The sequence below is a fragment of the Geotrypetes seraphini genome, chromosome 6, assembly GCF_902459505.1.
Source record: "Geotrypetes seraphini chromosome 6, aGeoSer1.1, whole genome shotgun sequence".
Classification (NCBI taxonomy): domain Eukaryota; kingdom Metazoa; phylum Chordata; class Amphibia; order Gymnophiona; family Dermophiidae; genus Geotrypetes; species Geotrypetes seraphini.
This window is the reverse complement of record NC_047089.1, coordinates 59083592-59095353: the sequence shown is the minus strand read 5'-3', so window position 1 is coordinate 59095353 and position 11762 is coordinate 59083592. Positions and strand designations below refer to the sequence as shown.

At 41.6% G+C, this 11762-nt stretch overlaps 1 protein-coding gene across 1 annotated transcript in view; it reads left to right on the top strand.

The window, feature by feature from the left end:
• Positions 1-3113: 3113 nt before the first annotated feature.
• LOC117361985 (thrombospondin type-1 domain-containing protein 1-like) overlaps positions 3114-11762 on the top strand; it is a 28614-nt gene continuing 19965 nt past the window's right edge. Inside the window, exons 1-2 of the mRNA XM_033947653.1 lie at positions 3114-3366; positions 10168-10316. Of these exons, the coding sequence (XP_033803544.1) occupies positions 10241-10316 (76 nt within the window). The 5' untranslated portion in view covers positions 3114-3366; positions 10168-10240. The remainder of the gene's footprint in view (positions 3367-10167; positions 10317-11762) is intronic.

Below are 11762 nucleotides of genomic sequence, written 5' to 3'. Positions count from 1 at the left end.
GATTTACATTAAAAATATTTTAAAAAATAGTAATTTACAAAGAAAACCTAAACAATACTAATATTGATACTGACTTACAAGAAACAAAAGGGAAGAACTACAATTTTTAAAAGCAAAGAAACATTCAAGGTAAACACATTAAGGGGGGGTTGTTTTTTTCAATTCAATTTGCTTTTCCTGCCCAATTGGGTGTTTTTTTCAAACATCCTGCTGCATATATTGTGTAGCCTCTTCACCCACCCTTTGCCCTCTCCAACCCCATGCTGGCGCTGCAGTGTAAATGAAATAAAAAAAAAAGACTTTTCCTCTCTCGTTTACATCATAGCTCATGCTCGCTGTCTAATACCAGCTCTGGCAGGATACACATTTCAAATCAGACATATTGTAATCACAACATAGAAATAAAATTAATTTTTCCCACCTTTTGTTGTCTGGTCATTTTATTATTCTAATCATGTTGGTCCCAGGCTCTGGTTTCTGTTTGTCGTCTGTTAACACGCTCACCAGGGTCTCTTGCCCATTTGACGTTTTCTTCTTTTTCTGTGCTCACCATCCATCTTCCATCTCTGTATCTTTCCTTCCACTGCCGTATCCAACAATTCTTTCACACTGTCTACCATCTTTCTCTCTCTCCCTGCCTTATGCTCTGGGTTAAACCTCTTTATACCCCTCCATGCAGCATCTCTCCCTTCCTCCCCTCTATTATCATGTGAAATATTTCTCCCCATGTACCATATCTCCCTGCCCTCTACCCTATGTCCAACATTTCTCCCTCTCTCTTCTCCATGCATGTCTCCCTCTCCTCCACCATATATGCAGGATTTCTCTCACCCCTCTCTACCTCTTTGTTGCACTCCTCCATGTTCAACAATTCTTCCTCACTTCCCCCCTGTGCATCAGCTTTCTGTCCCTCCCATCGCTCTGTGCAGCACTTCCCAAGTGACCCCCCCCCAAGATCTGACATAGCGTCAGGTCTCCTACTGTAGCAGCAGCGGTGGTGGATGGCTAGCAGACATAGGATCTGAACAGGCTTGTTCATGGCTTCCCTCTGCCGCATCATCAGTGACATGGCAGAGGGAAGGCCCCAGTGGGGTAGGCTGTGAGCAAGCCTGTTCAGAGCTTGCATCTGCTAGCCGTCCACTGCTACAGCAGCTGCTGTTTTAGTAGGTGCTGGAGGTATATTAGGCCTCACTGAATCAGTGTGTCCAATTTTGGGGGGGGCAATGAATCAATTCGAATTGGTGAATCGGGAAGTACTAGTATGCAGCACTGTACATTAAACACGTGTGAGATAATCCCTGCTTGATAGAGCTTACAATCTAATAAAAACTGACGAGGATAAATAGGGGTTAGGGTATTTTCCCTGATGATTTCAAAGGAGGAGCTATGTGCTGACAGGAGAGTGATTTTATCACCAAAAGGTGACCTCTCTCTAGAAGAAATTATATAATCTGTGGCACCAGAGTAGGAGTGGAATGCTGAATATTAGTGGCTTAAATATATACATCCTGATTTTATAACGATACCTATATGAGAAGGCCACTGTTTGAAGATTTTTATAAAGGCAATAAGTGCACCTATGCCCTTTATAAAACAGAGCCAGCATGAATAACATGCAAATTTATTTAATGCAGAATGCGCACTAGAGAATGACACAGGGACAAATTTGTCCCTGTCCCCGCAGGAATTCAATTTCCCTGACCCGTTTCTGCGAGTTTTGTCACTGTCCCCGTCCCTGCCCCATTCCTGCAAGCTCTGCCTTAACCGCACAAGCCTCGAACCCTTATGATTGTAAAGTTTTCGAGGTTTGTGCAGTTGAGGACAGAGCTTGCAGGAATGGAGCAGGGACAGGAAAAGAACTCGCGGGGATGGAACGGGAAAATTTTGGACGTGTAAAAATTTGTCCCCGTATCATTCTCTAATGTGCACATTTAAACCTGTTCCCAGTTAGGGTAAATGAATGTATGTGCTTTTTCATCATATACTCCTATATTTTAAATAGAATACATTGCGACTCTTCCCAAATCACACCCCTGGGAATGCCTATACACTGTAATTTTGTAAAAGGCCTTTTATGTTTGTGTGAAACAGACTCTATTCCCAGAAAAAGCTTTATAAAAATTACCCCTATACAGAAATACTTTATCCAGTCACAGGAAGGAGATCATAAACTGGGCCTGGATGGATTTATGCTATTGTTATGTGGTGCATTATGGGATCTGCAGCACAAATTTCAATGGATAGAATTAGGGACTGCTTTGGGAATAATTTCAAAACCATGACTGTCAATTTGAAAGAAACCACAAGAACAAGGGGTCACTCGATGAAATTGAAGGGGGACAGGTTTAAAACAAACGCAAGGAAGTACTTTTTCACACAGAGGGTGGTGGACACATGGAACACCCTTCCGGAGGCCGTGATAAGAAATAGCACAGTACAGGGTTTCAAGGATGACCTGGATAGGTTCCTGGAAGACAAAGGGATTGAGGGGTACAGATAAGAGCAGTGGAAGGTTTAGAGATAACTGTAGAGGAAGGCAATAAAATTAGTCAGGGACCGCTGACCAGGCAATATGCCTGGTGGGCCGCCGCGTGAGCGGACCGCTGGGCTGGATGGACCTCTGGTCTGCCCCGGCGGAGGCGACTACTTATGGGGATCTTGCCAGGTAATTGTCACCTGGCTTTGGCCACTGTTGGAAACAGGATACTGGGCTTGATGGACCTTCAGTCAGCCCCAAGTCATGTTTGCATGAAGTCCATACTTTATTTTTATTATTATTATTTATAGAGTGACACTTTAAACATGCTAGTCAGATACCTTTCTTCTGCCAACTTAGCACCTCATAAGTTTCTCCCATACATTTAAAAAGTTGCTTCACTTAACTAGAGCTCTTTCATTTCTGAAATTGTTGGAAGACCTTCACACACTGCTCTGATGTCTTGCATGTTTCCTGCCTCATTTCCTGGGGAAAAAATAGGATGCGATGCATTAAAAGTACAGACTTTTTCCAGTGTGAACATTTCTGTGTGTGGGCTCTGTCTCTCTCTCTCTCCTCTGAAGCAGTTCATAGCAGCAGACTGGGAAGGGCGTTAGCTCGATCCCGAGCCCCCTTCCCTCCTCTTCCTCCCTTAGGGTGCAGTGTGCACTTGAAGTGTTCCTCCAGCAGCTGATGTGAAGGATCTCAAACCAGACTCCATTCCAAAACAATGAAGAGCTGCCTAGGGGGAAAAATCATAGCAATTTATCAGGAAAAGGGGTGTGGAGGAATTACAGCTCACTATGAAAAGCTTCTGCTCAGAGCAGACCAGAACGATGGGGGTGTACACGGAGACCTCGGTGTCTGCCTAGCTGGTGACTTCTTGCAAGGTAAGATGCTGCCCATCAGTCCTGCCAAGAAGGGGGATCAGTTTCAGATAACGGCAGAGTTTTTACATTTATCCTAGGGAAAGTTTTGCTTGTTTTTGTGTGTTCAGTTTCTTCACCTAGGTGCCTTTTATTAAAAATTATATTACTGGGCTTCATTACACAGTGCTAGTGTGTCGTTAGTTTGTTGTTTATTTTGGGAATGCCTCTGTATGAGAAAGAGGCTCTGGAACCAGGGCTCATATGATGAAGCTGAAAGGAGGCACAGGTGGTCAGTATTCATCTAAAAGAAATATTTCTCTACAGAAAGGATGGTGTATGTTACAGACACGGAGACAATCTGAATTCAGGAAAGCATTGGGTAAGCACAGAGCATCTTTGAGGGAGAGGAAGGGATTGTTGAAATTGGGCACTTTGGGATGAGTACACGGGATGTCTTCTGCCATTATTTACAGTATTTCTTTTCCAGTTTCCTCAGGTGTTTTCTCCTTTGTTTCAAACTTTCGTGATGTACACTGTTTCCTTTTTAGTTAGGTTTTCTCTCTTTTTTTAAAATATCTTTATTCATTTTCAATCTAAAAACAGTGCATACAAGAATTCATACAAGTTATTTGAAAAAAAACAGCCCTTACATCCATCAATAAAATACATAAAAATCCTTTTTACTCCCCTCCCCCCTTGATTTCAATGTATTCAAGATAACCATACAAGAGTACTTACAGATCATTACTCAACCAGTCCCTATGCACTATCCTTCTCCCTCCCACCCAACCCCCTACCCTGGATATGTAAATTATTAGTTAGGGTGTCTTAAAAGAAACACCGTTTTGGATTTCCAGTATGGCCATGTCATATCGTTGTTACTTTTTATTACATGCCATGGGGCCAATATGATTATCGAATAAATAAAAGATCTGAGGTTTATTTTCAGTGATATAGTGTTGAGAGCAAACATGGCAACCCTAGCTGGAGCCTCAAAGTAAATCTATTATATATCTAATATATTATATATCTAATATATTAAATCTGTTATAATTCTAGACTGGCCCTGTCACTGACACAAAGGAGGAAAGAAACATCTCCTAATCAAGTTTGCGTTATTTCCCATTCAACCCAGTCATCAGTTGTAGCTAGAAGCATTCAAAATCACTGGCATGTTTTACAACTACATCCAGCATTCAGAGATAATCCTTGTATTGCGTTAAGGGTCTTTTACCAATTGTATTGGTTTTGTTTTCTACTTTATTGGTAATATTTTTGGTTTTTTGAAGCCTATCTGAACTAGAATACGCCAGAATTTAAAAGAGGTGACAAAGAAGCATTAAAGCTGGCTGATAGAGCAGCATAGCTAGAGGGGAGATACCTAGTCCCATCAGCTGAAGGTAGACCTGAGTAGGCCAGGCAGGACTGCGGAAACCTGCGTTGCATTTCTCTATCCCTCGTCCTCCTTAAAGCTGGCACTACAAGCATGTTCAAAAGCAGTTAAGGGCAAATTCTATAAGAAACGGCCAAAAGTTAGGCGCCAATATAGGCACTGTTCAGTGCGATTCAAGTAAACTTGGGTGCTGTTTAATGAATCACACTGAGCGGCACCTATTTTGGAGGTGCCCAATAAACAAGTCAGCTCTAGGCACAACTAAAATTTAGGCGCCTTAAGAGCAGTGATTCTGCAATAAGGCGCCTAACACGTAGCCACATCCACGCCTAACGCGCATAGGGCCTAATCTTTTGAAGGCCACCTAAATTTTTAGAAGCGCCTTATTGCAGAATCAATTTTTCTTGATAGGCGCCGAAATTTCAATTATTGCTGATTAAAAAAGCTCAATTGAGCTTGTTATTCGATTTAGATAGGCGCCTATCTAGGTGGGCGCCTCCAAAATAGGTGCCTAACATTAGGCAGAATTTGGGCCTTAATCACAGGTCCAGTGCTTCTTGAGGCTGATCTTATGTATTTGAGAATAAAATTGACCCTGTCTTATGAATGTGCTCACGATGCCAGCTTGGAGGAAGAGGAGGAAGAACTGCTTATATAGATATACAGTGTTCTTCAACCACCGGTCCATGGACCAGTGCCGGTCCACAGAAATTTTCTGCCGGTCCACAGGGCCAGCACGTGCACCATGCCCAAAACAGTGTTCTTCAACCGCCGGTCCACGGTGCGATTGATGCGGCATTATCTTTGAGCCAGTTCCCTCTTCCTGTGCACAAAGCCACGGGCAGTGGCTCCTACGGGCATCCTGCGCCTGAACCGGAAGCCTTCTCTCTGACGTTGCAACGTCAGAGGGAAGGCTTCCAGACGAGGCACGGGACGTGCAAGGTGCAATTAGTATTATTATGGGGGCGGGGTCTGGGGTGGAGATTGGGTAGAGATGGGCAGGGTCTGGCCCACGACTTAGCCCAGTGTTCTTCAACCGCCGGTCCATGATGCAATCAATGCGGCGTTATCTTTGAGCCAGCTCCCTCTTCCTAACTGATTCAGTGCACAAAGCCACGGGTAGTGGTTCCTACAGGCATCCTGCGCCTGAACCCGAAGCCTTCTCTCTGACATTGCAACGTCAGAGGGAAGGCTTCCAGATGAGGCACGGGATGTGCAAGGTGCAATTAGTACTATTATGGGGGCGGTGTCTGGGGTGGAGATTGGGTAGAGATGGGCAGGATCTGGCCCACAACTTAGCCCAGTGTTCTTCAACCGCTGGTCCACGGACCGATGCCGGTCCGCAGAATAATTCTTTTATTTATGCCGGTCCATAGGTGTAAAAAGGTTGAAAAACACTGGTCTAACAGAGGCTTATGACTCGTACTTAATGAAAGCAAAGGCATGGAAAAGGGCTCTAAGTTATATAGAAGAGTTATCAAATGGACCAAAGCTTACATTTAGGAGGATACTATATTTGTATTTTTTGAAGATTACTTTCAGTTGCAAAGTCCTGCTAGGAATTCATTCGAGGAGAAACAGCTTGCTAGAAATCAATAAAAATGTTTTATTTTTACTTACTGTACAGTATGCAGTACGCAGATGCTTTCATGGCCATGAATGTGGAACGATTTCATTGCATTTCTTCTTGCTTATCGATTAGGGGCAAAGGAATAGCTTTGGACCTTTCAGAATGGTTTCTGTGTTAATTTATGTTATAAGCCTCCTGTTTTCATGACAGTTCCCTGAATTGTTTTACAGTCAGACCGTGGATAAATAGTGCCAAACTGAAATGTGCAACCCATATTCACCAATATGAAATGCTTCATGGCAAACAGAAGCAAAAGTTGGATATTAACTTTGGCTAGTTCAACACCGTGATACAAAAAGCGGGGCGTGCTAAGCATTTCATTTTTAAAAAAAATTGGGTTAGATTTGAAAACTCGCTTCTACATTTTTAGCAGGATGCGATAAGACCAAGCACTTTAGTTTATTCCATTATATTTATAATAAACGTCAAATAAAGTCCCAATCACAAGCTGTAGCAAGATTCATCAAAGAAAGAGCCAAGCTCTCTAAAACAAAGCTTCTCAACTCAACCCTTAGGGCAGACCCAGCCAGTCAGGATTTTAGGATACTCACGTTGAATATGCATGAAATACAATTCTGTACCAAGACAGGGAACCAACCCTGAAGTAACTGAAATGGGAATTGTAAAAGCCCATTTCTAAACTGTCTAATGCAACTCCTAGGACTTAACGATGAGCCAACAATGACCTACTTGTAACTATGCATTTGCAACTATTTACTACTACTAACACTTCTATAGAGCTGAAGGGCATCTGCAACACTGTACATTTTGACATTAAATTGAAAGTCCTTCCTAAAGAGCTTGCAATCTAATTTGGACGGAAAGACATAACGTAGGGTTCGGGAAGCAGAACCCAAGGTGAGAAGAGTTAGGAGTTGAAAGAAGTCTCGAAGAGGTGAGCTTTTAACTTGGACTTGAACAATGCCAAAGACAGGGCCTGCCATAGAGATTCAGGCAGTTTATTCCAGGCATATGGCGCAGTAAGACAGAAAGGCAGATGTTGGCAGAGAAGGAAAAGGGCAGATAGGAGGGACTTGCCAATTGAGCGGAGTTCGCAGGGAGGGGAACATAGTGGGAAAGAAGTAAAGAGAGATAATGAGGGGCAGCTGAGTGAATGCATTTGTAACTATGACCTAACTGTATTAACAATTGTACTAGCAATTCTATTGAATATCCATGTTAAACTGTCCATTGTAACTGACCCAACTTCTTGTAATGTAATCCGACCTTGAAAGCGGAATAGAAAGCCTGATTAACATAACATTTGCATGCACCACCTCCATTGTATACAAATGTATCTCGGGCGTATTAATTGTGGGTATCCTAAAAACTTGACTTGGATAGATGTGCCCTGAGAACTGGGATGAGAACATCTGTCCTAAAAGAAAAGTAGTTAGACTCCAGTGTAGCATCAAAAGGAACTGATTTTCATACTGCCATTTCCAGACTTTGTTCCTTTTATCTCGCTGTCCCATATTCCTGAGTCTGTGCATCACGCCCCTTCCCTTGCTCAAAAGTAGCTGAAAACTCACCTTTTTGAGAGAGACTTCAACTCATTATCCTGCTTACCATCCTAACCAGCAGTTTGACTAACCCTTATCCTGGCATCCTGTTTGTCTTGATTAATTAGATTGTGAGCTCATTCGAGCAGGGACTGTCTCTTTCGTGACTCTGTACAGTGCTGTGTATGCCTGTAAGCTCTAGAAATAACTAGGGTCAGTATAGGGGGAAAAACTTGTGGTAACTATTGTTGCTGTTGAAAATGCTGGTACAGCCATAGTTGCTTAGAATGACCCAAGGAAATTGGTAGATTCATCGCAATATAAGTCACTCAGCTGTTTTGCTTCTGTGTTTTTAACTTTATCAGACGTCTTCAAGAGTTTACCTCTGCAGCAGGACTTCAGTGCAAGTCTCTGATAGAGCAGATGAATGACTGAGATAACTGCTACCCCTGTAGCTGTAGGCAATTTGGGCCAGATTCTATAAATGGCACCTAGCAGGGCCTACATTGTAGGCGCTGCTTGGCGTGATTGTCAATCAACTGCTAGGCATGGAACTCTTAGACCTTAGAGGTAGGTGCCAGTAGGCCAAATTTTACTTGGCCTCATCTACCGGCGCTTAACTTGAATGCCTAGCGATGTCTAAGTCAACCACACCTATTTTTCACCCCTAACCATGCCTACTTTTCAGATGAGTGTCTTGTCACTAGGCATTCTAAGAGTTCCACGCCAAATTCTTAATTGGTAATTTTTCTTTTTTATATTGGCTGAAAACTGGCATGGTCAATTACCTCACCAATTAAAAAAAGTAGTGTATGATTCCAAAGTTAGGCATCTCTAGGTGTCCTTGATTAGGGTGCCTGGCGGTGCCTAATAAAGGAGACTTATACAAAATTTGGCTTGTTGATAAAAGCACACTTAGCATATATGTGCTGCATATACAATCTTGTTTTAATTTACCTCTTTTATTAAGTCCCAGCATAGTCTTGCCTGGTATCTCCAAAGGACATCACACAACGTGATAACTGCTAGCGGGCCTTCTCCAGTGTAATCCCCACACTCTGGAATGCACTCCCTGAAAGGCTTTGCTTAACCCTTTCAGGACCATAAGGATCGTAGGCCAATTTTTGTGGTTTTGACGACATTTTTATGGTAAAAAGGGCTTGCAGATGCCAAAAAATTGATTTCTTTTGTGAAATATCATGATTTTTTTTGTGAAATATCATTATTTTTATTTAAAAAATCACACTTCTGGCTTATGGACAGTGTGGCAAGTGAATCTTCTCGTCAATCTGGCAACGGAACCAGTTTGTTTACATAAAGGCAGTATCATATGGAATCCGTACATATCAAATTTAGAACTGTAGACTATCCCAATCAAAATTTATAGGATTTTAAAGTTATGGGACAAATATGTCCCTTGGTCCTGAAAGGGTTAACACAACCACTGAAAAGTTCTCAACCCAACCAACAAAGTTGGCGCAGTCTCCATTGAGGGCTATACACTTATTCCAGCAATTTTTCCCTTGGCAATACGTTCCAGAGCTTAACTATTCTGAGTAATGCTGCTATGAGCAATGGCTGAGGTCCACTATGATGGATGATGGCCAAAGGTTTGAGAAAACCATGTAGAGGCAAGAACTGGATATAGAGGTCATCCATTCACTGCCTACGAGTCAGCCAGCATGAACCTCCAGTTGACAAACTCCAACATCCAAGTGAAGTAAGGCCAAATGTGAGGGATGCAGATAGCTTTATGGCAGCAGAGGAAACTACCCACATAGGAAGGGCCAGATTAAAACCAACTGATGCCCTAAGCTCAGCCCAGCAATGGTTCCCCATGCCCCTTCTATTGCTTAATTGTCTAGTCATTAAGACTCAAGTGCTGAAAAATATCACTGTATGTTCTGTATTTGCAATGACTAATGTTAGAACTCACATCACACACATCGGACATAATTTCTTGTTCTGAACATGACTGCACACAGGTATTCAGGAAGATTGTAGGAGTACAGCTGAACAAAAGTCAAAATATGACCTATGGGCCACCGCTTGAGTGGACTGCTGGGCACAATGGACCACTGGTCTGACCCAGCAGCAGCAATTCTTATGTTCTTATATTGAGTTAGTATTACTACCTACCTATGGAGTGTAATTCTGAAATCGTAACCAAGGCACTGGCTATAGCTGCTGTTGACACCTTTTCTCTACCTTTATTAATCACAGTTTCAATTTTGTTCTTATATTACTTTGTAAGAAGCGGTGAGCCTAATTTAATGGATTCTATCTACTCTCTGAAGGTTGTCTTTCTGATATTTTGGATGAAAATAAATGACCTCTTGAAGTAGGACATGAGGCGGCAGGAAAGCATCAATGGTTCCATTAATCAGAATGAGACAAATCTTGAAAGACTTCTCCAACTTGTTGCTGGTTGTTCTTTTTGATTATGGTAAGCAATGTCAACATTACGAGGTCAAAGTAGCCATCTAAATCTGCTCCTTAATACATGTGACTGAGTGCGATGGTGAATCAGAAGACATATAAAGGGAAATTCTAAAAAGGGTGTCTTAATTAGGCACCAATTGCACGCACTAATTTATAGAATAGGTGCAGTTAAGTGCGTGAATGATGTCACAAAGAGCATTTACTTGTACATGTGCAAGTACTAGGCACTGTTCCATAAAAGTGCACCTGACTTGCATAGCATGCAACTGCAAGAGGAATGTTTACATGGAACATAGGTGTGTCATGGGTATTTCACCTAGTGATGTTCGCAAGATGACCTTAGGGGTACCCACTTATGCCTGCCATTAACATGGCATAAGTGACTGTGCCTACCATTCGGAGCACCAAAGTGGATTTATACTAATATTCTATAAAGGCTTAGACCCAAGTTTATTAAAATCTTATTATGCTGCACCATGGACAATCCATCTGGGTGGCTTACAATCTAAAATTCAGTAATACAAATAATAAAACAATATTACTTTCACATACACATAAAATGTAGGATAAATGGAACGACAAAATTTTATGGAAAAAGAGGGTAAAGGTAAACACATTCTGGTAATCTTATGTTTTGCAAAACTCTACCAACATAGCTAAGTCCACCCTTTTATTTATATTTAGTATCAAGGTTATACTTTAAAATTTTATAAGCATCTTCAAATAAAAAGTTTTAATGTTGGTCTTAAATTTTTCAAGATAAATCAATAATCTAAGAGAGAATGGTAAAGAACTCCAAAGTTTAGGGCTAACTACTGAAAAAGTGGCAGTTCTTACATATTCATGGTATGTTGGAACTCTAAGCCGATTATGGGTTTCTGATCAGAGAGATCTTCCGGAGGCTCTTATAGGGTAAAACACCCTCCAGGGATTCAAGACAAAGTTAGACAAGTTCCTGCTGAACCAGAACCTACGCAGGTAAAGCTAGTCTCAGTTAGGGCACTGGTCTTTGACCTAAAGGCCGCTGCGTGAGCGGACTGCTGGGCACGATGGACCACTGGTCTGACCCAGCAGCAGCAATTCTTATGTTCTTAATAAACGCATAAGATACAAAGGCTCTCCTGTGTTTAATGTTTTAAAAACCAATAAAAGTATTTTATAAGTAATTCAGTGGTTTATAGGTAGCCAATAAGCTTCTTTCAAAAAAGAAGTTACCTGGTCAAATTTACGTACATTATAAATAAATCGGATTGCCATATTTTGAATAATTTGAAACCTTTGAATATCCTTCTGGCGAATGCCCATATAAAACAAATTGCAATAATCAAGTTATTGAATTACTAGTAAGAGTATCAGTATATTCAGTGCCTCTGGAAAAAGTAATGAACGAATGGATCTAATGAGACCTAGTTTAAAAAATGATCGTTTAACTACCTGTGAGATCTGCAAT